The 27,980-nt window shown below is 38.2% G+C and overlaps 1 protein-coding gene across 4 annotated transcripts in view; it reads right to left on the bottom strand.

Annotated features, from left to right (window-relative positions):
* Positions 1 to 27,980, bottom strand: part of DENND5A (DENN domain containing 5A) — a 68,808-nt gene that overhangs the window by 27,093 nt on the left and 13,735 nt on the right. For 3 of the 4 annotated variants that reach the window (XM_063331953.1, XM_063331954.1, XM_063331951.1), the window contains exons 2-7: positions 21,173 to 21,244; positions 20,469 to 20,578; positions 19,116 to 19,776; positions 12,227 to 12,414; positions 2,798 to 3,115; positions 554 to 769 (exon numbers count right to left, since the gene is read on the bottom strand). In XM_063331953.1, the coding sequence (XP_063188023.1) occupies positions 554 to 769; positions 2,798 to 3,115; positions 12,227 to 12,414; positions 19,116 to 19,776; positions 20,469 to 20,578; positions 21,173 to 21,244 (1,565 nt within the window). The remainder of the gene's footprint in view (positions 1 to 553; positions 770 to 2,797; positions 3,116 to 12,226; positions 12,415 to 19,115; positions 19,777 to 20,468; positions 20,579 to 21,172; positions 21,245 to 27,980) is intronic. The other variant, XM_063331952.1, reaches the window with a different exon arrangement.

Raw genomic sequence — 27,980 nt, 5'->3', positions numbered from 1 at the left:
GATGACAATCTTCTCATATGATTTGACGGAATCAGATTAGCGTTTTAGCAGGCAGTGCTGCAACATAATCTTCACCCACGTGAACTATCCTGCTGACAAATATCTGATCTCCGGTAAAGAAGACAGGAGTAAAATCTGAAGAACTGAATCTTGTGTTTCCCTAGAAAAGAGCTAGGGATACATCTAGTACACATGTACGTAAGTATCGTGTGGGGTCACGGCTTTATCTATTAACATATTCAGCAATTGTGGTTAAAAAAAAAATAATTACTTTCACTAGTAATATTTAACTTTAATGCAGAGGTTAGCCATAAAATGAGGCTAAGTTGTTTTTCTACAGTATCCTTAAAAGAGTATCTTTATCTAAGTGTGTGTATGTATATATTTTTCCACATGATATACAAGATGTGACTTTTTTGGGGAACACTGAAATTTAAGCAAAAAATTTCAATTTTGACAGTACTGTTTTCCGTTTTATGTCCCAATAAAAAAAGTCTTAGGTTTGAATACTGTTTTACTTTTCATATTAACATATCTTCTTATTACAACTTACTTTATCAAAGTTTTGCATCTGTTCCCTGTTTGTAAACCAAGATTCCTTGTCCTGACTGGGTTGAATGACAAATACTTCATAATCTGCAAACATTTGTGTAAAGCGGTTGGCAAAAACTTCACGGATTTGAATGTTCAGCTGGTAAATCTTGAATTCTTCTTCATCACACTGAATTTTAAGATCCTTTTTGCTACTGGTCTCTTCTCGCACCTCCAACTGAGAAAGTAAGCAAATACACAAAAAAAATTTGCGTTGTTGATTTGTCAGATATTCTAGGTATACAAGACCTTAATCTGCCATTCAGCTGCTACTCCTCAAGTCAACATTTCAATAAAATAAAAAAATACTTATAGTTTCAAGCACTGTAATAAAACAGCAACATCAAAAAATCTACAAAGAAACTTATCTATAAAAGTTTAATTTCAATAATAAACTATAACCTACTTTAGTACTGGTTGCACAGGATATGCATTAGATTTAAAAGGGATAGATAACAACCATATACAAGCCCACATATGCCATATACTTAATTTACTTTCTTTTACCCTTTAATCACCTACTTCTGTCCGGTGTAATACAAGTCCAGGTTTCATACTGTTACAGTTCAATACATACCAGCTTTCAAATGAAGACAGAAAGGCACAGTAAAAAGAAGCTGGGCATATCTAGTAGCCAGTTTCCTTTAACCTAAGTCTTTAGCAGCATAATGTACAATTCATCACTACACAGCCCAGAGCAATCTTTAATGAAATAAAATGCATTTTCAGTTAATGCGTGGGCTAAGATTTATGAAAACAGCAATACAAGATCCAGATATTAGCTTTGACGGGAATTAGGTATCTAGAAAAAAAAAAGTATCAAAGCCACAAGCATTCATGCACCAGTTTGAATACACATTTGCTACCCCTACCTTTGTTAATTACTATGAGAGACTGCCACACATAATTAGACATAATATCTAGAGCTTACAACATCTGCACAATGATGCAGTTGCTGCAGCTGTCCCACACTTCTTAAAGCGCCTTGGTTGCAGCAGTCCAAGGTTGGCTATGAAGAGCATCCTACAGCCATGCTCTCTGCTAGAGAGAGCTCTGCTCTTCAGCCATTTCTTCTAACTGCAGCCCATAAGTAGCACTTGGCACCTATACATTCTCCATTAATTCCGTATTTGGTATTAAGCAGTTTTTTAAATTATTTAACTATTGAGAAAGTTTTGACAGTTATAACCTATATACTCCTATCATCACATAAAAGGCTAGTAAAATGGGACTAACTACTACGGAAGAGAGCACAGCCTAGATAAGGCATAGGTGTGCAAAAACTTACAAGAAACTGAGATTAAAAAAAAAAAAAAAAAAAAAGACAGACCTGTACTACTGCCATCACTTTCCAATCCATGCAGCAAAAGAACAAAAGCTCCTTACCAATATTCCCCTGAACAAGAAAACAATGCAAAAGAAAAACCCAAAAAGAGGAACAGAGCTGATCCACAATTTCTACCTCTGTCTGGCCCAACCTGTAGCCAAAACTACAGTCACACAGGTAGGAATCGGACTCAGCAATGAAAAGCTGGCCAAGATAATTTAATCATGAAAGAAATAAAACCTTTGCTGAGAAAATTGTTCCATTTCACAAAGGCTAAAAAAACTCACAATGGTCTTTCAGGTAATACCTTTTCTGTACAAAGGGCTACAACTTTTTTTTCCCAATTCTGATCGCCCAAAAAAATGCAATCAGGGACACCATGAGCTGTACACATTCACTTGCTGGGAATAAGACACTAGTGCACTTAACAACATCAGCCAGGAAAAAAGAAAAAAAAAATCACAGTATCCCTACAGCAAGCATATATATACAAGCAAAATTATACATATTCTATACACAATGAGAAAGATACCTATAGAAACCAAGAAAGGATTCCGACTTCAGAAATACCTGGATATCAGTTTTAGCCATGTAAGTCACAAGAAAGTGGTGTAAGTTTAGAATAAATCTTAAAACCAAGAATAAACAAGGCAAGGTGTATTTTTAGACACATTATCTGGGCAAAGAAACAGGGGATAGTCAAAGGTTTCCCTAGATGTTGTGGGGTTAAATCTCACCCCCTAAGACTTGCCCTTGCCTCTACAGATGTTCACATAAAGTTATTTCTAGTGAAGACAGACAAACAGAGTCTTCGGACCGTTACTTCAGACCACCTGCTAGTGCATGTCGAGAGAGAGTGCAGCTAATTTCATAGCTTACCTTTTCTAGGCTCACACCTGTTCTTTTAACAAGTGCTTGGAGTCTTGCAATAGTCTCATTTTCCTTTAGCAGCTCATAGGAATTCAAAGGTGATCCCGCTATGTTCCCATTTCTTTTATCAGAAACCAGGTCACATGCTCTGAGGCTCTTCATCTTGGAGGCACTTTCACTGCAGTGAAGGTTTCCCTCAGGCGGAATTCCAAAAGCCATTAGTATCTCTGAAATTTCCTGAATGAATTCAAGTTTATTTGGGAACTGGGGTAGGTCTTCTGGCAGCTCGATGAAATGGTTGTCTACATCCACAAAGCACAGGTTAGCCTGGGATTTAATTTAGAACAGGATACCATTACAATGCCATTAAGCACAAGGGTCATGTTTTATTCATCTTTGGGTTTTGGGTTTACTAAAAGATTCAAATACGTTTGCATTTGTTTGGTTATTTTGCAAAAAAGACTTGCCCCAACCACAACTGAAATGATTGGTTGGCTTTGAAGAGAGCAGCACAAGGTCTACATTTCCAGGTCTTTCAAGGTGGTAACTAAGAAGACGACGCTAAAGTTCTTTACTAGGTACGAAAAAGATTGTGGCATATATTAGGTACAGATGTGTGCCTTTTTTCCGTAAACATACAGCTAGATTTTAACTACAAGATACTTGCCACACTATTTTATACACATGTATAAATAAGCAGGTGAGTGCCTCTTGCTCAGATTATCAGTCCACTCCTCTAAGAGATTTGGCAAATACTATTCTAAAAGGTGTACTGATATTGCAGAAGCTGCAATAAAGTTACCTTCTCTTTTTTGTAAGCAACTTGAGAACTAAGGCAGTTCCTTGAAGGAGTTTAGAAGTTTGCTTCCAAGGGGGAAAATGAATCAAACTAGTTTCAATTCTGTTTTCCTATTCCAATCTCTATGTCATTTACCATCAAGAAAGACCAAGGGGGGGAAAAAAAAAGAAAGAAATAAAAACCACCTATGTGGCTTCCACAGCAACATCAAAAGAAGCTTTACATCTTTCAACGATTTACCTCACCCTATATTTGGTGTGTGAGGGTTTCCCCTTTTGGCTTCGACATTGCAAAATCTGTAACAAATAGTTTCCTAACATTACATAACTACACACCTCACAGCAAGAACCCCATTCATGTGGGAAATCTGCTTGGAAAGTTAAGTATACAGAAGAAATGTTGCTTTTCTGTGGACGCATTTCATTTTTTCTTCACTGCAGAATTAATATGGACTGTCACTTAGCCTTCCCTATAAAAAAAAATCCCTTCACCCAGATTATGGGGTACTTTCAACCAAGCTTCAGCACGTCATTCTAAGAGGCACACCAAAACTCAGGTTTCACTACAGCTTTGCAACAAAAATACAGATCAAGTCATGAGAGCTAACATATCTCCAGTTATTTCTTATGATTCAGTAAGTGCAGGACAGAAGCACTCTCACAATGTAATAGGAAAGAAAGAATTGGAAGAGATTAACCTCACACCGAATGAACAATGGATGATCCCAGAAATCAGAGCAATGAACACAAACAGTGAAGCATCAGTAAGGACAAAGTAGTTCTGGTAGAATTTTGGTGTGGGACTGATCACAGACTAAGGATAAGCTGTGCCTGACAAGACCCCTTCATTTAAGTAAACTAGTGTGAGAACTTAGATTTAATACTTGTGACAGATTTAGCTCTCTCGGCTTTTCTACAGAACAGAGTTAGGTGTCAATTCTTCTTAAAACACAAATACCTGCTGTGTTTGATTTCTTGAACTTCAACATCAGAATTAAAAAAAAATATATTAATTCTTGAAGCAGAACTCCACTGGGCATATTACACTAGATTTGCACAGAACTTTTCATGAAAGAGTCCAATTTATGCTCTGCTACAATGTTACCCACAGTTACAATGGTAAGTAGAAGAATTCCAGTTCTCCATTTCTTGATGTTTTAGCATTTTAATATTGGCATTTATTTCTTATGCTCAAAGGAATGCATATAAAACAGTTTAGTAGTTCTTGTATAGATACTTTACTGTAAATTAAATCACAAATTGAATTAGATGTTGAAAAGAATCCAAGGTCAATAAATAGAACTAAGACCTTGATTCTGAAACAGCTTCTGGTGCATCCTAGAAAAAGTTTTTCTTTTTTCAATAGGAGAGGCGTCCTTGTTCAGATTTCCCTAGTATCAACATTGCTCAAACGCAGCAGGTATTGCGTATGCCCACCCAGCAAGGCAGCTCCAGCGGTCGGGCAGGGATGGACACAGAGTGCATCTGCTTCCTGGTCAAATAAACATTCAGCACAAAGGGACAGTATGTACACAATAACTCTCATGTTTCAAGTAAGCACCTGAATTTAGGAACTTCAAGACCCCCACTATACACATGGTTCTGTGATGATTAGAAGTCAGCTAATATTTATCAGGAAGATTGCAAGCACTTCAAGACGAGAGACATAAAGCTTTGAAACTAGGCACAATGCCTGCCAATCAGTGCTGAGGGAAGAACAAAAAACATTTAGTTCTTCATAAGCTGTCTGAGAAATGTCAAGACAGATTCATTAAGAAACTCTTCAAGCAGTTTAATTGCATTTCTTCCTTTTTAAATTCTCTTTAATTTATACCATTCAGCTTTCCCTCTTTTTTGGGCTATCCCACCTTAGCACAGATTCTGCAGAACACATCACTCTTGGTTAAGCTTAGCTGTACCTAAGAAGTGCTTGGCCAAAACGTAACCAAACATTAAACTTAACAATGTAGAGATTCTAGTCTTCGCACTGAAAATAAACTCCTTGCCAATGAAGAAAAAGCCAAGTTTAATGCTTGCTAAAATTACTTATTATATAGGCTCATCTGGCTAATTCTTCCAACAGTTAAATATCCTTTCTGGAGAGCTTCTCTTAAAGAGCAATACACATAGTTTAAACACTATAAGCCACTAATGATGATTGCTTATCATGCAACCTACTATTACATTTCTTAGAATTCACCCTATACAGAAGCATTAAAAAAAAAAAAATGTTAGTATGCAGCAATACTGCAAGGAGTGTAAAAAGTATTTTTGGGGACACTCTACACTAATTCAGTGCCTGGTTAATAACCCGTAAGTTAAAGGACTACCCAGAGCAGCATAAGCAAAGAAGATTCAGTAGGTGGCTTTAGCCTCTCTTCACTTAGGGAGACTGAGGTCATCCTCAAGAACTGCATAAGCACTTCCGAAAAGGCTATGTTCCCCGGGGAACAGAAATGGCAAAGACACCGTACTTCACAAGCCCTTCAAGAGGTAACAAAACACCATTTTCCTGTAAAAATTAAATCCCAAGTTTTAGTTATTTTGTTTCTGGAGGCAACAGAGTTGAGTGAGCTGTGAATAGCTGACAACTCTGTATGTAAGCCTCTACGGATACACTGATCATCATTTTACACGTACAAAATTAAAATTATATAAAGACAAGATGGCAGCTTGTGTAAGTAGGGGTACAACTGAAAGAGCATCCTTAAGTTAGTCGCTTGGTATTGCGGGTCTCTAGAACAGTCACTCTTTTATTTGTTGCCAAGGTATCAGTTTTCTGACCAAAAGAAAACCTCAAACAGTTACGCACCACTTTAATAGCACATTGTTACAAGAAAGGACACATAACATCATCACACAATAAAATTATTCTCCTGAGATGCTACACTAAGGAACAAGGGTGTCAACATCCTAATTTAAAAAAATTGTCATTCCCATAAACTTTTATCATCACAAATAATGGGGTGTCCAGGTGAAAGTCTTACAAACCTTAGAAATCTGTATGCAAGTCAGTGAATATTCATGCATCTGATGCCAAAGCCTGGTCCCCTGAGGTCAACAGCACAACTTTCCATTGGCTCAGTGAGGCCTGGACTACACCCACCAATTCCAAACCCAGAGGACAACTGCAATTCTTTAGTTTGACCTCGAGTACAACAAGGGCTAAACCCCTACACTTATCTAGCAATATCTGCATCAAGCCTGTATCCTTCCTCTCAGCTCTGCTCAAAAACATAGAAGGAAATGATCTAGGTTCTGTCAAAAAGATGTCTAAGGAGGAACTAATATTGACTAATAATGAGTAAGGTCCCTACGCCACTGACATCCTAAAGAGAAAATACGCTTTATTTGACACATTAATACATAATTATATGGTATGCAAATAGACGCCTACAACAATGTAGAACAGTCAGTTCTGATGGCACAATCACCACTACTTGAATTCTCTGTGCAGCACAGGAGCTCAAACTATAGGTTACATACGGGTTTTCACATCCCCTCCTAGACAGTCAGATTGAAACATGGTTCTGAGTTAAGGATTCTGCTTGAATACAGCCTTGAAAAACTAAAACCCATTCATCTACAGCATGTATCACCTCTGTGCACCAGGTCCCAACCTCACAAATAACCACCCACTTCACTTAACGCACAGAAAACACGGACATGCAAATTTATACACACACGGTATGGTGCGTGTATACAGTTTACGGTGGTCTTAAACTCTTAACGGATGCTCCTGTGCCATTCCTGTAAGCAAACGGTGAACTTCTGCATTTATTCTCAGCACTACTATTCTTCATGTCAACCCAGAATTTACGACTGAGAATAACTTACAGCTGCAGCTTTCAGAAACATGAATTTAACTCCTCAAGTGGCTGTTTAACACTGAAGTACAGGAAAACATAAAACTGAAGTCTGTCAATAAATTTGCAGTATTATCAAGGATCTATCACACCAGCAGAAAGCCTGAAAATGCATACAAAGTAGTGATTATCTTTCAAAAGCAATTATCTTGGTCGGTCTGGTCTAAATGTGTCAGCATCAAGACGAAAAAAGGCTTTTCAAGAGACCTTATTTTCTAAAACAACATACAAAATTAAAAACCCAGAGAATTCACTAAGATTTAGTATTGAATAACACCTTTTTAATGGTGGAAATAAAAATACCAGGAATACATATCTGTCTTATATTAGCAGAGAACTCGATCTTAGCTTTTAAAATCTTTCAACTTTTCTGAAAGAAAAAGCTATTGCCCAAGACCCTTGGGATCACTCCATTAAAAACAATCTTTTGTTTGATTTAACCACCGCTGGAAGACTCAGTGTTGCTTATTTTCACTCAAAATAATTTAAATTTCCACCATTCTCCTGCATTACAGCGAGATGCACATGCAAATCCAGAAACATGAAATGGCCCAGATTAACTTGCTTGTTAAAAATATACTACTGTAGCACTGCAAACGTTTCTTTAAAAGGAAATTCAAAGACACATCAAAAAAAACAATCTTACTTTAGTAGTTGCTGGGTTTATGTTCTGCAAGAAAGCTAGTTTAACCACTTTTTTGATCAATTTTACTGATAAACAAACCACAGTTCTGCCAGCAACATCTGAAACAGCTACATGTTCATCCCTTCCCCTTTGATTTCTGCAGCACCTTATTCTAGCACCGCTTCCCCAATGCCCCCCTCCTTCTCTTTGGGTTCCTTACAAGCCTCTGATGCAGCGATCAGTGAAACCACAAGAACACTCAGGCATACAGAAAGAGCCCTTAGCAAAGCAGCAATACATATAAGAACAAGCTTAACTTTTAAGTGCACTATATCACTGACATGTACAAGAAACTCAACCCTACAGCAAGCCTTGAGTCTTTTCTACAATTTTACTGGGCCACAGAGAGTCAGGTCTTCAAGGCATTGGTGAACTTCAGTGAATTCTCCATCAGGTACTGTCTTCTGATGCACCCAAGCGATAGTCTAAACTTGAATTTTGTACTTATGCAGTTACTTTGCTGAAGATTTTAATCATCATCTGACAAAGCACCAACTTCCAGAACACAGCTGGGTTTCCATGCTCCCATGGTATAGCATTCCCTTAAAGCACCAGATGTGACAAAATATGGGAGATTGCCACCACAAGCAAACCAAAACAAGCCTTATGGCACATATGTGCAAGACTTAAACCAAACCAGACCGAGTTAGGACAGACAGTATTTTCACATATATTGGCCCAAAATGCTTTGAGCAAGACAAATCAGTCTTTTAAAAATTTCATTGTAAAACCACAACCAAGAAGCCTACAGCAACACTGAGGCATCCATGCTACGCTAGATAGCAATATTACATTATTCCACAATGCCCTTCAACTGAGAAGCACTAACAAGCTCACTTCTCCAGCCCTTGTCTAAATTACACATTGCTTTCTTTAACAGCAGCTGTCCCATGCATCCATGTATATAGGCTAGCAACACAGATGCAATTTATGCAGTTTCAAGACAAAGAAAAAAAATTAGGTTTTTTTTTCAGAAATCAAAATAAATTAGAATGTAGAAAGGCTCTTTATATATCCTTTGTGATAAGTGAGGAAAATTCTGATACTTACTATATCTATAAATCAGGAGCCCAGAAGCAGGACTCAGAAATTACATTGCTCATGTAATCAACCCTGATGACTTCGTAAAGGATCATATACATTCCGAACTTTAGAGATAAGCAATGTTAAATATTAATATCCCTTTTGTTACTGATGATAAATTTGTCTTTACTGCAGTACAAATAATAGAATCCATATGCCCTCTTCTACTGTTCTACAAGACATTTTATGCATGTTCCTTGTCAGTTTCCATGTCAGGAATTAAGTGTAGAGCTTCTTTGGCTCTTTAAGTGAAGGGTATCTGAAAGCCTAATCATAAAGCAAAGTATTTTGGAGATTAATCTGTAATCTGCAGTTCTAAATATAATAAAGCTGAGTGATTATATTATTAATATCAGAAATACTGATACTGACCAATAGTTTCACTTACACCAGTGTGTGCTTTGAATTTTGCTTTACATTTTAAAATGCTACATTTACTTCTTGTTGCAACGGCAGCTGCAGGGTGGTGGTGGTGGGGCTGTTGGGTGGAGTTTTTATTGGAAGTAAACCATTCTTCAATGAAAATCTCAACAATGGTGAGCTCCTGTTCTTCCCAGTCTACTTTGCCTCTCAGGTAAGCAAATCCATTGGTATAGGATATTTTCCTAGTCATCTTTGAAGTCTCCAGCACATGTTGAAGTCCTTTCTATGCCATAGCAACATTCACAGCCTGCAGTACTGAGGACTCCAACAGTTCACAAGAAACCTTACTCAGCAGTGACTACCAAGAGGATTTCTCAGACTAAGACATACTCATTGTGTACAAACCTTAAGGAGCTCACTCTTCAAATAAGAGAGAGAAAAGCTGAAGCTTCGGAAGGACAAGTTGAAGTCCTGCAGTAACTTCCATCACATGGGCACGTTGCCGCTGATATCTCAGTCCTGTGCGTCCTCCCCTCCCCGCCCTCCCAGACAATTCTGATCTCTCTAAGATACTATCAAAAATCTAACACTCCACCTTCATAAAAGGCTGGTTTTAAAACAAAAAGTAAATTGACGTGCCAGATTATATTTTTAACATCTAAAAATAGATCAACTACCTTACTTTAAACCTCCAAGGTAAGGTGATAAAGCTCTTCAAAACCATTTACATTTTAAATAATTGAAATATCTTTTTGAAACTAAAATATGTTTATTTAGTTGGGAGTATTACAGTGACTTCAAAAGGAGACTCTTTTCAAAAGGAGGGCAGTCTTTTAGAAGCTTATTATAATAATGAAACCATCCATGGCACATATTGACATGCATATCTACACATGTATTTCACTTCACCAGTTATGCTCTCTAAAATGTATACTAATCATATTAATTAGGCCTGTCAGTACATCCAAAATTTTGTAAATATGTAGTAAACCGAAGCAATAGACTGTTTTCATGGCAAGAACATACATTACTCTGTTATTAATTACGCCAGCGGAAAAAAAAAAAAGAGAGGGAAAAAAGAAAGAAAGCAAGACATTAAATACTTTAGTTTTCACAGAAAAAAAATAACAGTTTGAAGAGAAATTTTCCTTTGAACTTGCCAGGAAAAACAAATGAAAACTATCAGCATATGGATTTGAGAAAAAGAGCAATGTTGGCATGGTGACCAGACTGGAGGTTCACAAAAATATCTTGTCTTTAATTTCACACAGCTTTTTAAGAAGTTTTTTTTGTGTCAAGCTATGTTGCAGCACTGCCTGATAATGAAAATAAAAAACACCACCACAAAACCCTCTGCCTGCTATACTTCTACTTTCCCAGTAATGTAAATGATACTAAAAGAAAACGGACAAACATGGCAAAAATGGCAGAAATTAGAGAATCCTACCAGTGCCTGTAAATAGGGTGTTTCCCATGGTTTACCTAGTCCCACCCCTGCAGAGTTACACCTACAAAGTAAGCAGACTCTGGCAGGGGCCAGAGCTGTTGTTCCACAGCTAATAACTCTACGAGCACTCGCTTTCCACAGGGCTACCTGATCGAGGTGTCCAGCTTCTTGACAACAGCCAGACCACATTGTAACACCCAGCATTTTCTACATACAAGAGTAAATAAACCATTCAATGGCACTCGATGAGAGCGGTCATTCAGATGACGTATGGAACTGCTGCACAAGCCAGCGAGGCGCCTGACATACTTCCCATGGGTGGTTACTGGCTCCTGCAGACATTTCCTTTACTAACTCAGGTAGTGTTCAACTACTCTTGGTCCCCTGATCCTCACAACCAGCTCTTAAACTCTCTCTTGGCACATCTCTAAAAAGAGTATTTGTGAAGTGCATGGTGGGATAAGTAAATAAAAGCAACCTTTACGCAGTGTGAACATAGTCCCAGCCCCGTGTATGTGTTGCAGGACCCTTACAGACCATTTGCTTCTCCTTTATACAGTGGCTGGTGTTAACAGAGACTCACTACAAGGCAGGACTTCTGAGCGCTATCCCAATTAGCACCAGTTTGCTTAAGTAGATGCTGACATTTTGCTGCCGACTGAAGCATGCATTCTAGAAAAAAAATTTTTAAATACTTTTGGTGCAGAGACCTGACAGGCTGGGTCCATGTAAGCCAACCCCAAATCAGAAATGCAGTGCAGGGAAACCCAGGAACCAGCCCAAGCACAGCACAGTGCTGAAGCCAGTCCAGCTTTCGTCACTTGGTACCACGCAGAAGCAGCTGTATGGTCTTTTGGCCACAGCTGGTGAATTCACATTGCACTTCCTTGCATTTCCTACACTACAAGGCTAAGCTTTCCATCACCAAAGTGTTCTTTCTGTAACCCCACTGCATCAATACCTGTAAAATTACAGTATAATTTTATCAGAGCATACAATTTCCAAAGGAGGGGTCTACTTACCTATTTCACCAGATTCTCTCCAGCATGTCAAGAAAATAAAGTAAGAGCTATCCCAAACTAGAGCCAGCGAGAACTTCAAATGGCTGTTACAGTTAGTACTAGTGTTTTGGCTCATTTCTCACTTCCCTTATAGTCATGTACAATATTTAATCAATCGAGACAAGCTCCTCTCACCTCTTGAGGAAGTTCCAGCTTAGACCTGTCATCCAGCCCATTAGAGTGCAAGCCCATGAGGTAAGGGACAGGAGCATCTAGAAAATGAAGGAGGGATGCTGGAAGGATAGGAACATACACATGCTGCCACTGAAATGGAAACATTAGTGCTGTGATGGTCTCTGCTACCGTCATCAGTCTCTGATAATCTGAAAAAGATCAAGAAACAAAAAAATATATTTCTTTCACAAACATTTTTAAGTAAATGCATCTAAGTTAAAGAAATGAGAGCTTGCTTTAAAAGAGAAACCACAAAACCCAGTACTAGCTGAGCAGCATCTAAATGAAAGCCCAGACTTGTACACCCAAGCACATTTTGCTGAAACAACAAAGAGAGCTCAACGCAAAGTAGGTCATTCTACAAGTCATATGGAAATGAGCAAACTGAGTCTTAGCATCCATTAAGTCACTCTCTGCTACCTATACCAGGGTTACCAGGAGCTCCAGTTTGAGTACGGAAGCAGTATTGTAATCAGCTAAGGAACACATCGGAAATCATTTCTTTTCTCTGTGCTTATGCCTTTCCATGGAAGCCTTGGATGAAACCCAAGGCATCTGGTATCTCTCAGACAAACATTTTTTATAAGAGTGTTTAAATGTCTATAAAGCATGCTGTATAGTAGCCAACTCAACAGTGCGACTGAAATAACTGTGTAGAAAATAAAAAGGATCAGCTTTGTTTATCCTTTACAATGTATGACTGAAGTCTCAGTTCAATGTAAAACCACCTCATCTCCTCCTAGAATTTAACAGCAGTGCTAAACGCACCTATGCAACATGCATTCCAAAAAAATATTTTTATTCCACAGCCAGTGCATAGACTAGTTAACAGTGCAGTATGCTGGGCCAAAAGCTCGCCCTCCTCTTTTATACTACAGAATCATCCTTAATGGTTTTTGATATCTATGCACTGTAAAGGAGGTGGCAACACCACATGAACTCGGAACATGTGGTCTAATACAACTGCTGAAACATTCAGAATGCTTCAAGTTGCCAGGCTGGAAAGAGTATGAAAAAAGTCCACAAGACTACGACAAATCCTACCTTCGGTCAAGCTATAATGAGCAAGCAACAATATCCAATTCCAGCCAGGAAAGCTGGGGGCAGTAGGAGGAAGGGAAAAAAAAAATGAGTATCCTTCATATGTGTGTTGGAGTGTGGGGTATGCATGTCTTCTCTGCATGTTCATGCACGTCTGCATGTTCATAAAACTGCAGACACTGTGAAATTGGAAGAGACACCTGAACGCGTAGGTTCAGGTGCTGAGGTTTCTGAAGCTGTTGCACACTGCCACTGAAAACTGCAAAAATAACATTTGTTCTAAACAAGCACTCTGGAGAAAAATTAAGCTTAACTTCTAAGGTTATGGCTTTAATTCTATCCTTTAACTATCCTCCACTCAGACCTCAGATAGCAGAAGACAATGGGCCAAGAAACTCAGTTCCTGGCATTCACAATTAATTTTGTGTGAACTCAAAGTTGCCGACTCTGGGGTCTGCAAAGAGCCCTACAACCCAAGAGGAACTCAGCAAAAGTTTTGCTAACATCAGTCATAATTCTGCAATCTAGGCTTTTGCTTTTTCTTTTCAGACCAAGCTCTGCTGGTGAAAAAGGTTCCTACACAAAGCTACTTGTCACTGCCTCACAGTAGATCTACTGTGATTGAAGGAGCCTTCAATCAAAACAAGCAGGAATAGCTTAAACAGTTTAAAGTTTTTGCCAAAAGCTTACTTGGACTGAAACACATCAGGGAAGAATCAATGAACATCACCAGCAGCATCCCCCCTAGTCTGCCTGGACACCAGTTTCTGCCTACACAATTACTTACTGGTTTGCAGCTTTAATCACAGCCTGACTGCAAAGAAGTGATGAATTAATGATAAGCTTTGGGAAGAATAATCCATTCCATACCCTATTTTCTTCAGCTTTAAAAGGAACTTTAAATGTAGCCACAGATACACAAACATTCCAGCTGGTTGGTATTCAGCTTGTTTATTTGAAAGAACAAGTCTCAGAATAGAAACAGTGTTTTCCTACTACACAAAACCCCCCTGTCTGATCCTGCTGGCTAATTTAAATACAACTTCTCTCTCTGTCATTAAGCTAACTTTAGTATTGGCCTTTCAAATTAATTACAAAGTAACATCAATAATTCAGAATTCCTATCCACTCAGCAGCTACCTCCTGCAACCGAGTTATCTGCAAATGCAGCTCTCTGGTCCTGGACATCTACATGGCTTAAGCCATTCCCAACTATTTGGCCAGCTCGCAAGCAGGAACGATTACATTCCGCAGGCTTCATGCACATCAGGAGCTGCTGGCAAGAGGCAAGGACAAAGGAAAGAAGCCTGCAAATATAAGAAAACATTTAAGTTATTTTGGTTGAAGTTATACCTATCCTGAGAGGGTATGGAGTTTTTCTTCTGCTTTAAAAAAGAAGCAGTATGCTTCTAGTACCAAAGCATTGCCTGAGATTTAAAAATAACAATAATAATTACAAAAATTTTAAAAGAGGGAAGTAGCATTTCAAGTGGTCTTGCTCTTGTTTTTGAAGCCAGAATATGCTTATTCTGGTGCAAATGACACCAGAGTTTTTTGGCCTTGTATTGTACAAGAGCACTGGGAGGGGAAAAAATGGCATATCATTAGTGTGCTATTAGTTTGATAAGTATTTAACTCTCACTGTGCAAGGAAAACAAAATCCACTACTTTTTAACATGGCCATTTAAGAACACAGAAAAAGGCTGATTTGTTCTTCTAACCAATTACTGTAGGTAATATACATTATCCCTTAAAGTACATGTGAGAAGTTATTTGCACTAGTATCTATCTGTATCTAGTATATGTAGAAATTTTTGTTGATTTGTAAAAAGCACGTAAATCCAGGAAAAAAAAAGAATTGAGGGGTCCTGGGTCTGGAAAAAGAGGAGCAGGATGGGAAGATGGTGGCAGCTGTAATAACCATTATTCCACCCCTCCATTCTCATACTCTACCAGAGAGAAGTCTATCAAGTCCCTGTAGAAATTCTCTGACTTGGTCAAATTTAAAACTGTTACGTGGTCACATTCTGGAGTATTTTTTCCTTCTAATCTTTCTACTTTATGTATCCCAATGAAATACTGTTATATTTGTCAAGTAATTTCCATTCCACATGCAAGTCCCATATTGCTGCTTTAAGGCAGAGAGTTGCCCATACAGTGGAGGCCCGTTACTACAGACGAGTTTGGAGATCTTCAGAGTGTATATGGATAAACGAAAAAGATGAGCTACTTGCCAGGATCAAGCTTCTCTTTAAACTGAAGTAGAGCAGCAGGGGAAAAAATTATATAGGTCATCCCTATAGACAGGTAGCATGCAATGCAGTTGAGCCTCTGAAATAAGACATTGCCTGGAGAATTCCCTTTAGGCACGCCTGTTCGTAGCAGGAAGCATGGTGGTAAAAGAAACACTTTTCAACAAATTTTTCTGAGCACACATATTCAGTATGCCAAACTCCTAAGAGAAAACATACATTTCTTTAATTGGGCCTTCTACTTCAAAAAACCTGTAACTGCAGTAAGAGAGAATTGTGGTTAGTAGAAGCAGTGGGTCAAAGTACTTCCTATTTGTGTTCACTTCTGTGTCTGACAGGCTGATTAAAGATGCCTGCAGCAAGTTTCCTAAATCACTGGAGGCATAAAAAGAAAGCGTCCTATGTAAAGGATTAGAGTTGGACAACACGGGACTAACACTGCAAAGAAATAAAACTAATACTTTAAATCTCCAGAGTGAACATAATTTTAAGCAAATGAAAGAAAGACAGAGAGAAGTGATTCAAAAGCAAAACAAAGTAGAAAAAACCCCTTTATTTGTACTTAAAAATGGCAGCAGACAGCAAACACACAGAAAATAAAAACTGCTCCACAGTCTGTGGCAGTGGTGCATTATATTTCTCCTTTTATTGTTTTTAGCTGTTCAGAAAATCTCCTCCAAGCAGATTTCACAGCTGTCTTAGCTCAGTGAACACTTTTCAGAGAGCTCTAGGTGCTGTATGGAGATAAGGAGTAAGTCTATTTCACAGATACAAGGGCAACATAAATTGCAGGAATGCAAAGCAGCACCACTGAAGGCCTCCTTCAGCACCACTGACTCTTTGCCAGAGTTCCTCGGCACTGGCTCAGCACTAGCAGCAGCTTCAGATTCTTCACTGCCTTAAAAGCACCCGCACTCCTCTAACACCTTCCCAAATGGGAGACAACTCTCGCAAGAGGACAGTCGAATCAAGGAAATCATTCCCTACATTTGGCTTACACTGATCAAAACCACACAGGCTGTGCCAATACAGTGGGACAAAAGAAGAATTGCCAGAAGCATAAAGTCAGAAACATGGCAAAGGAATCTTAAAGCAAAATACATTCACTGCCAGCTGAAGTTACTCCTATTCCAAGGACTGGCTGAAACTTAAGATGCTAAATAATTTGTTTCAAAAAGGACTGCATCTGGCAGCGAAGTCCTCCAAGACTTTTGGGGTTTTGGTTTGTTGTTTTTTTTTATAAGTAAGTCTTAAAGCAAACCCACTGATTCTGACGTGCACTGTTCTAACTCTAAATCCACCCAACGAGTACCTTGATCTCATCTGACCTAGAAGAACAAGAAACAATCCCAACCACCTCAGCCATCACAGGTTTGAGCACCAAGAGATTTAACAAACCCAAAGGACATTAAAAATTTTTAAGATTTATATTCTGAAGGACAACGTAGACCTCACATTACTGCACATGCAACAATGTGAGCAAGCCCTCACTATTACTAAGGCTGCACTGTCACAACTAGTTCCATCAGAACTGAGGGCCAGAAGTCAGCAAACAAATAACTAAAATTCTTTTTCTACTGAAAGAAGACTTTTCAGCCAGAAACTATAGGTCAGAACTTGATAGAGGGAGACAAGACACTTCCATAACGTGCAACACAGCCCAACTCGGTCAAAGCTCACAGTGAGGCGGGGGAACTGTGGTCAAAAACGGTCATAAAGATCCAGGCCCACAGGCCTTCTGCTGCATGGATCCCTTTGAATTCCATACGTCTGTGCGTGCAAACAAGAAACTCAGGTGTTCCAGAGCTATTTTAAGCTTCTTTAATTAGCCACTGATCAGACACTTGGAAAGTACCCAAGAAAAAAGCTAAACCTATTAATATGACTTGGAAAGAGAACCCACAAGACTGGTCCAGAAGTGAGCTGAGTTCCAGCCCAGGAGAAAAAAGTACTTATAACACGATGGCCTGAAAAGAGACCACGAAGCGCTGTTCCGATATGGCAACGCACACATTGTTTTTCCTGTGGTGCTTCCAACTGGCCAGGCACTTGCCCTTCTGCCACAGGAGGTCTCAAGCACAACTACAGGCCAACTGGACTGCATTCTTCTTCAGGTGGAAGAGCTGATGGTTGAATCTTCCACATAACACAGATATCCACATAAACAAACTCTCCCTAACTCAAAAACATATAAGTGCCTAATCCATTTCTGGAGAAACCACAAAAGAAGTTTGTCTGCTAGGAAATTATTTCTAGATTTTCTGTGAATAAGCAGCAAAGCAATTTGGTTTTTAAGTCCAAGAGAGTAACCACTATGAGAGAGTACAGCAAATTTTTTTGGTTGTGTTTAAATTACTGTATGTTTTTTCTCTGATAGTTAACAGCATTTATACAATGCAACAACTGTAACATATCACCCAGCTGCTCTTACACACTTTTAATCACCTTGACTATCCGTACAAAATCTATCTTCGGCTTTAGTCTACTCACACTTCTCAACACACAAACATCTGTACTTCAGGCTTGGAGAATGTTGCTAATAACTGCAGGATATATTTTACAAATAGTTACCATTTGTATTCTACATATTTCAGTGACAGCTCAATGGAATAAAAATATCAAAAACTGATTTCAGTAATACCCTGCATTATCCCTAGGTTTGTCTTGGGGTCTTCCAGGCTTCTTTACCATTACTACAAACCAGTGCTAAAAATGCATTCTGTCTACTTTAAACCACACCATTATGGATGGGTGGGTCTGGACTAATGTTAGCCAGCTCAAGACGACTAGAAGTAGAAAAATTATCTTTTGGCATAACTCCACATACTCTGTATTAGAGTAACAGGCTGCAGAGTAAGAAACCCAGTATTCACAAATTTTAACACAGAAAATAGATACCAAATTACTTATTAATTGATAAACAGATGCTACTTCAGCTTAGTTGCTGCCTATCCTCTTCAAAGCAAGCTTCATCTACATGATTTCAGCAATAACTGTTTCAAGGCCTCGACAGAGATGCGGGATTTAAATTCAGTCACATAAAACTTTTTTCCAAGTAATTTTACTTCAGAGTAACAACTTACATGTGACTTTGGTTAGTTAAAGAGAAAATTGTATTTGCACCAGTAATTCTTCTTCAGAACCATATATAATTAACTATGTAGCTTCTCAAAATACACGGATCGTTTGGCAGAATAGAAGGGAATTCAGCTAAGCAGCTAGAGAGGAACATGGGAGACAGCATACTACTCTATCCAACAGCACAACGTTTCCAGAGACAACAATAAAGAGGACAGTCAGTCCATGAATAGAGCAGATTATGTCAAAGCCCAAAGTTTTTTTACGTGTCTAAAACCAGAGCCAATGCAACGCTCTCTTTACAACTTCAGTTCTTTTATTTACATTAAAACCTGCACATAGATCAGCCTGGCTGCATTAGCATGCTAATGCCACTTTAATGCAGCTATTCTGTTGTCTGTGTTTTTTAACATTCAAGAAATGAAAAGACCTTGTGCCAGTACAACTACAAGATAAGAAAACAAAAACCAAGTACTCACGCTGTGAATAAAGCAGTATCTGAAATTCCAAGAGGGCACAGGTAAACAGTTGAACCACATTTTCTACTCCAAGCAATTCAAAAACTTCTTTAACTGGAAAATCAAACAATGGTAGTTCACTGGTGCTTGGCCTCTGGCAGATAATTGGTCCATAAACACCTGAAAATTTTAATGACCTTCCTGCTGGAGGAAGGGGAACCTCATAGAGAATATTGTAGATGTAGCTTTCTAAAGGTAGAGGTGGCGGCTGAGGTGAAGTCACTGCTTGGTGAAGTTGTTCTAGTACTTTCTTACAGGCTTTCATGAAAGACATCGGAGTAATCAGACAAATGCACTTTGAGACATAGAGTGTGTCTCTGCTGATGTCATAGGAGTTAAAACGCTGTAGCTTTGAAACAGAAGTGCCATTGCAGTCTCCAGTGCTGCTGCAGCTATCTTTGTCATTTGTGGGTGGAGTATGAAGAATGTCATATTCAGCATTGTGCATATGATACAACGTCTGCATTGCACTGCAGATCTGTTTGCTAGTAACTTCCTCAAAAAACGTGAGAGAAAATCCAAATGTCCGTGAGCCATCTTCACGAGTAATAATAAAAGAGTGGAACTGAGGTTCTCTGGAATCTGCTTGTGTCTTGAAAGCAAGCCCTTTAGGCATACACAGCTATAAAAAAGGAGGGAGGGGAGATAATATCAATTAAAACACACTTTTCTCTCCCTCTGCCTCCAGAAGCATTGGTGAAAATAGGATTTAGAATCCACAGACTGCCATCACATTTCACTTTAAATTCTGCTAAGTGTTACATCTCTGTACAATACAGAAACAGGAAAACTAAAGTAACAGATTAAAAGGGCTGCATGCAGTTTCTATTGAAACACATAAGCATTTTGCTACCAACTTCAACAGGAACAAAATAAGAGAATTTAAACTCAGATAAACGAAAGTATTTTGGTCACTAACACCAGAAACCTGACAGAGAAAAGTACTTTGTTTTATCTAAATAAAGAAACCACACCACATTCCATTGAACAGAAAAATCATACAAAGAAGATTCATTAATTGAAGACTAATTTATTTCTCTACCAATTCCCTAGAATGTAATAAAAAAGTTGCAAAGGAACAAATAAAACTCTCCTAGGGAATTATCATTTCTAAGTTTTAACTTAATTTCCTTTAAAAATATCCAATTAAATGAAAGGTTCTTTTGAGCCTGCACAATTTAGAGTAATTCGTTATTATTTCTAATCCATAATAGACTTCACAATTTTTTTGTCAAAAAACCCCACAGATTAATGCCTTCAATTGTTAAGGTTGTTTTTAAGACAAAAACCTAAAGCCATTAAAGTGATACTGACCATTCCCACTGCATCCTGGTCAAAAGGGTTCCATTCAACATTCTCAGGATAGCGAGCAAGAACTTTGGATTTAAATGTGCGTCTTAACGGCGTCTGTTCAAAGTTTTCCCCTGCAGGTGAAAGAAAAATATGGAAGTAAGTATTTCATTCTCTTTCTAAGCTCAAACAAGGCCAAAAAGCAGAACATCAGCAGGAAGATGTGAGGATAAGTGAATTAAGCACACACTCCTCTTAAGAGAAACAGAAAATACAAGACAGTTAGTTAGCATAAAATCAGACTGCAGATATTAGCAAGGATTAGCATTGTAACATTTCTATGTTGTTAAGTATCTGTGCTTTTCCTTCAGTGCCACTGTCTTAAGATCGTGGTCATGCCAGCAATTCTCTAAGCTTCTCTTCAGATATTTCAGATTCTTATTAAAGCATAGCTAAAGCTTCAATTTCAGTGGAATTTTGTTACTGAAGAAAAGCACAAATAGACAAGATGCAAAGATGATGCAAGTTTAAGATAGACATACAAGTGGCATCACTTAATTTCTTCTGCAAGACTTAGGAAAAAAGGGTATCCACCATCTATTACAAGAAGTTAGCTGTGAAGAGATTCTAGAATGTTAAAAGATCAAGAACCACATAAATGCCCAGGGAGATAGGGTATCAGATGAACAAAAAATGGTGCTTTTTTTTCCCCACACTTTTTCCTTTACCTTCTGTTGCACTTGAAATGAAACAGCTGGCACCATCTCGGGTTTTAGAGGCCTGTATATACTGGCATAAAGCTATATAACAAATAAAAACAACACTGCATTATCCATTTCATACTGTCGACTAATAGCGTAGCTAACACATACCAGTAAAAAACATACAAGTATTTTCTACAGAATTAACATGCATAATATATAGTCTACTCTCCTAACATGCTTTTTATATGTATACAATTTCATACAAATTTCTCATTTCACTTACACATTCCTTGAAGATTATATCAGTATGTAACAGAAGCTCTTAGTTCCTGCATACACAACCAGAATGCTGACGCAGCACTAGAAATCAAGTTTCTTGTTAAATGAAAATTTTACATGTTAAACTATAAAATACCCGCAAAGAGCAGACAATGAAACTAACCCCAATGATAAGACCACCTCAAGGCCTTTAGAACTATATGAATTTAACAGGCACGGTCCAGCTTTTCACAGACGCTATCCATGCACTAGACTGGCTGATATATTCTTGTTTATAAGCTCTCAAATGTCCTCTAGAGTAATGATTGTTCATTATGATAGCACAGAGCTTTCTGCAGTAAATCTTCTGAATGTGTGTAGTTGCATGAAAAAAAAAAAGCGCACACAACTGTGTATCTTAAAATAAGCTTAGCTATCTTACTAGAATGCAATTAGCTAAATGAGCATGCAGCTGTTGACAGCTGCACTAACAATCAGGCACAATTGCATGAAATCATATGCTTTAAATAAATCAAACTAGTTCAGCAACACCTGCAAAAGAGAAAACACAGTTCAACTCCTCACTTGTTTTCTTACTTGCAGCAATTACACGGCAATAGAAATTGATTTCAGAATTGGCTGGGTTTGTTCTGCACTTTTACAGTAATATTTAAAGTTCAATTTCTAAGCCAACTTCAAATCTTTAATTTGTACAACATTTACTTCCACAAGTAGCAATACACAGAGACAATTATAACACTGCCTATAGACAATAAAGAACCTAACAAACACATTACACCAAACAAAACTTCATTTCCATGGAATGCTTAAAAAGTCCTTGGACAGTTGAGAAGTCATGTAACTCCGGATTTTGTTTAAACTAAGTCTTAAATATTACCTCAAACAGGGAACTTACCCTGAATCAGGACCTAGGACAGGTCTCAACACCGAAAATACTTGCATCTATTTTGCTAATCCCCTGGGTTTTAGCACTGAAATTAAAGGAGGGATTGTTTGTCTGAAAAAACAACAGCTCAGCTGATTTTCAAACCAACAAAACCACTCAGCTACATTATTTACGACTTTGTTCAATAATACCATTGTTAAGAGAGAAAAAAAAAACGTGTATTTGGGAAAATCTGAAACGCGTATAGAGAGGAATAGTTATGTAAAAACAGAACACAACTTAACTGAAATATAAACTTCTTGGGAAAGAGCAGAATCAATGACAGAAACATAACAGCATTTCCACAAAGGCTAAAAACAATCTTAAAAGATGAAAACAAGCATTTAAAGAAGCTTCCCATCTCCCAGAAAGAAAAATGGACATAATGTCACATCTCTATTTACTGACACAAATATACACTTAAGTAAAGAGAGTTCTCTATAAAAGAGGTTTTAAAAATAAGTCAGGAGATGTAACACACCTACTATTTTCTATATTTACATCTGTGCAAATGATGTAATGTCAACTTTTAGATAATTGAGGAAAAATCTCAGACGTTTACTAAGCTGTTCTGTTCCTGTTTTTTTTTCTTCCACATACCTGTATGGGAGAAAATATCTGAAGGCCAAATTTTCTCCTGAAGTTGGAAACCATACATCACAATCACTGGGTTCACCTATGTGCAAGGTCATGCATATTTGGGAAATAAAAGAAAATCTGTGACTTGGAGATGATTTTTGTGTCATCTGTGACTTTTTGATGATTAATATTGCAAAATACATGATGCTGCTCTTCCCTTCTGATTAAAAAAAAAAAAAGGTACACTAAACCAACCTGATGGATGCTTATATATTTTAAGAAGCCTTGCCCCATCTGCTCTCAAGAGACATCTCCAACACACACTTAAATTTTTTAGACCTGAAGTCTGTCTATAATTTAATGAAAGTATTGAAATTTATTTAAAGTCCTGATCCAGACAGAAACATAAGGCAACACTTACATGCCCTCCTATAATTCCATCAAACAATTCAGCTGTTGCACAGATACTGCTCTTGCCAGGGTGCCTCCATATTACACTTCTCTCCTAGAGCCATACTGCTCTGACACCGTATTTGTTGTGTTGACTTCCGCCTGAGTGTGATGCTCATTTTCTCTTTCACAGCACCACAGTCTTCCATCTTTAGCTATCTCTTGCAAGAACCTTTATGGTTGTAATACAGCAAACCACTGAACCTTCAGATCGCACAATGCTGACTTCCAAAGATACTGGCAGAGCAGGGAATCTCAAGAGACAGCTCACCAACACTGGCCAACCTGTTTTCTTGCCGTTACAACTAATGAGAACCTGAGCACCAGCGAGTCCATCGCCTAGGCTCCCCCCTACGCTTCTGTCACTAAGCAGCTCGTAGTTGTCCCTAGACAGCCATCAACAGACAGGGGGGAGGGAAAATAATCCACAAACAATATTTGCTTATACCCAGAATCAAAAAGCAATTAACCCTAAACTTCTAAATTTATGATCAGTTAGAAGCCTCAAACACAAACACCCTGCTCCAGCAAAATACCAATTGCAGCACATCTCCAGCAGCCAAAAATAACTCACAGTTTCAAGATCTGCCTCTGCATAAATTAAACATCTGATTAATTCAGTACTAATTGAAATGGTTTTTACAAAACACTGAAGACAAAAACAGGTTTAACAAATGCAGGAGACAAAACCATCAGCAAAATGGACAAAAATGAAGACATAAGAGAAGATAAACTGATAAAAATGTGATGTATCCCACAAGTTTCAGAGGATAAGTTCTCAAACTTAATGACTATCAAAGAACTGCTATCAGGAGATCATGTTTTTCATAAGGTTCCTCTCCTCTAGCAGAAGCGATGGCTAGAAAGTACTCTCCTTAGATCTGAGTAAAAATAAAGAGGTCTTCAAACATGAAGCTATAAATAGTTCTCTAAAAATAAGCTTCTTTCTTTTGTGCAAGTTCCATGTAAAAGGGACTTCTATTTATTTTTTTTAAATGGAACACGGTGTCACCCACTGAAGACTAAGGAGGCCTTTCAAACACACTTGATGGTCCTCACATACACAATACCACTCAGCTGTTTGTCATTGCATAAGAAAAGCTCTTCAAAAATGAAGATGCCCCACAAGACTACAAACTTGGAACTAACTTGGATTTAAAGCAGAAACAGTAATCAAATATCTAAAACTGTAAGATTATTTGTCAGGAACTGTCATACAACATAAAATCCATAAACATACAAAATTCCAGGAAAAAAAAAAAAAGGAATACTTCAGGAAGTTTCAGGGCAACATGCTTCTCAACATCAAACCTTCAAAACAACAAGAATCCCATTGTATTTTGTAACATAAGCAATGTCATAAAAGCATAGAGAAATGTCATTTCACTAGGCACTGTACAAATCTACAAACACCAGTTTAGAATGAGACCTGGTGCTACACCCAGCAGAGGAACAACAGTGAAGGAGAGGATCTCAGAATTTCTTTGTCATTGGAAAAAAAAAAAAAAAAAAAAAAAAAAAAAAAGCTATCTGTGGCATCCCCCTAAAAATAGGATCAGCAAAACAATTTTAAATAAAAATAAATAGAGAATGAAGAAGGCGTTAACAAAGATTAATGGTTCACTAATCCAGTTTAGCCCGTGTCCACACCTTAATTAGCTCACAGTGATCTCCCAAAACAGGAAGGAAGCAAAGAGTAAGCTACAGACCCAGAGGTTCTTAAACCAGTGCACTGAAGAAAACACGGGACTATAGTAGAGTTTTAATAACCCACGTGGGTAACTGAATAACACCTAAAGCTGCCCCTCCTCCTGAGGCCCAGCTTGCCCACCTGCTGGCTTCTGCTACCCTGGGCAATAGATTTTTTTCAACACCACCAACTGGCTTTGGTTACGCCCTTTCCTTCCTCTCCCTTCTTTCATACTTCATCAACCCTCTAAGACTCCACCGCCGGTTGGAAAAGGAACAAAGATGCTACAGTGATTTGCAAAGATTTTATTTATCTGTACTGTGGCAAAAACAAGCTATTCCCACTGTCACGCTATGTAGGCAGTCAGCCTCATTACCGCCCTATATTGCTTTCTCCTTATTTGTTACTATGTAATTTAAAAAGACATGCATAAAAGACAAAGTTCTTAGAGTAAGCTTGTTATCAAAAGGGTCATCACCAGCTAGGTATAACCTCCGAAGGCTGAGGAATGTCCAGCACATGGACCGCTCAGCCCAGCTCCTCCTGCGGTCGGCAGGGCTCAGCTCACGGCAGTCTCACTGCAGCCAGGTACACTCCGCACCGACTGGACCAAGTCTCACATAAGAGGCAGGTAACTCTCCAACTCCTCCCTCTCACATCTCTTCAGTAAACTGAACTTGATAGACTATAGCATGCATAAAGGCAACTACAAACCTGCTCAAGGTGACCAAAGAGTTGAAACACATTTAGTTGGACCACACAGTTAAAACCAGCCCCTTTTCACAGCTTATTTATACCTCTTTAGATGATGCTGGCCTATGTGTCTGTATTTGGACTTCCTAATTACAAGCACATTAGGACAGCTAATGCATACGCTCCAAGTATCCTGCATTTGAACTAACAACTACATCTCATTTTATTGGGTGATATCTTACTGAGTCACCTAATACTGACCGTAAGCCGTATCACAATGTAGATCTGTAGTGCATGCTGGCAACTTCTCTGGCTCTCATTCTTATACTCCTCCCTGCTCTTACCCATTTCTTGCTGCTCAACCTGTGAGCAGAAGACAGCTGTGTCTGTGTCTTGGTCTGATGAGAATTAGGACTTACGAACTCAGAGATACTACGTGGAGCTTCCAACCTGTGCAGGACAGCATTGCTTTGGAAGTATCTGCATGGAATTATAAATATAGTAGTACAACACTTTTCTACAAGATTATACAAAGCAAAAAAAGTTACAAAAACTAGAATGAATAACAGCATTCATCAACTCAGTAACGTGCAAAGTGCTATCTACCAAGCTTTCCTCAGCTTTGAGGGGAAATAAAAGGAGTGAATTGTGAAGGTCTAATTTTAGCTGTTTCCTGATTTAGCCAGAGAAAAATCTGATTCATTGCCTTCCATATTCATTTTCAGGAAAAGAAAAAAAAGGAAAAAAAAGAAAAGAAAGAAAGAAGGTCTTCCCAACACAGTAATAAGAAAAACAGTTAGGTTGTACAACTTGCAGTTTGAATTACTTATGACCTCCCCACTAATATATAAATAATTACAAGTTTCAACTGAAAAGTGGATTTACTGTAAATGAAAAAGATGAAATTTTGAATTCTCAACAAAACAAAAAAGGAATACAAGACCTTTTTAAAGGCCTGGAAATTCAGACTTAAAAAACCCTACCACCACAGACACACACACCTCTCACTCCATTCCCTTCTGGTTTTTGACTATGCCATCTGCAGTCCTGTTTACAACCTGAACTACAGGAGAGTGCCATTTATGGCTGCTATCAATATTATGAGCTGCATGTAACCATGCTAAGTAGTAACATATTTCCTGTCAAACCTTCATGTGTAGTCATGAAATAAGCTAGACCTGTACTGAAACGTCTTAACACATTCACTGTAAATTCAAGCTATGCCTGCCAGTCATATACATCCTCTCAAGTAGCTTATAGCAACAGAAGCAACACATATCCAGATGGATTGCTTGCAAATTTCTAATGCAAATTCCCAAGAAAACTTTCACCATTGTAACAATTAGATTTTCCCTGCTGAGTAGTTTGGTTTATTGCAAGTATTCTTCTAACCCTGGATTATTTTTTTTCTCTTCAATACATTAATCATTCTTCTTTGTAACCCACACCCTGCCATGAAAAGTTTCCATTCATGTAATAAAGTTCTGTTTAGTACAGAACAGTACCGTGTGGCTTAAGTTGCCCTTAATCAGAAGGGGCAAACTTGATCAAAAAAATGCCAGGGATACTTTGCAAAGCAAAACTTTTTAAAACTGAATCACAGCCTTTTGTACATGTGTCAATTCACTACTTGGTTTTAGTTCTTAGAAAGCGCAACTCTAAAAATTATGCAAGATGAAGAACTGTACAGGAAATTCTCCCTACATACTAGCTAGAAAAAAAAGTCTTTGAGCTACTTTTTCAGAGGTAGAGTCTAGCTTAGTTTTCCCTCTATGACAATAAAGAGCAAGTCAGAAGAAGCTACCCTAGTTACCAGAAAAAGTGCCCGATAACAGAACTAAACAGTCACGCAACACTGATTTTAAAGAATCATTAATACTGCCACCTTCTTTTGTTCACTGAGTCTGCTGATCTGCTCAAAATAATTACAAAACAAAAGACATCCAGAAAGCTCCACTGGTTCTGATTAAGTGGTTTGTTGCTTTCACCCTGCCAAGCAGCTTCTTTCCTTAAATTCTTGGGATACAGCCTGTTACTAATTCAATTCATTTGGTCTTGGGTGTATTTTTATTGTATACAAGACATCTTCAAATAAAAAAATATTAGACAACATGCAATCAAAACTTTAACTTCATAAGGACACTCTTACAGGAATCTTTTAGCATACAAAGGCTGTATATGCAATTCCTGCTGCCACTAAAATGAATGTTTTAATG

Source organism: Chroicocephalus ridibundus, chromosome 4, assembly GCF_963924245.1.
Source record: "Chroicocephalus ridibundus chromosome 4, bChrRid1.1, whole genome shotgun sequence".
Taxonomy (NCBI): domain Eukaryota; kingdom Metazoa; phylum Chordata; class Aves; order Charadriiformes; family Laridae; genus Chroicocephalus; species Chroicocephalus ridibundus.
Note: the sequence above shows the minus strand (reverse complement) of the source record. Positions and strands in the feature narration are given on the sequence as shown.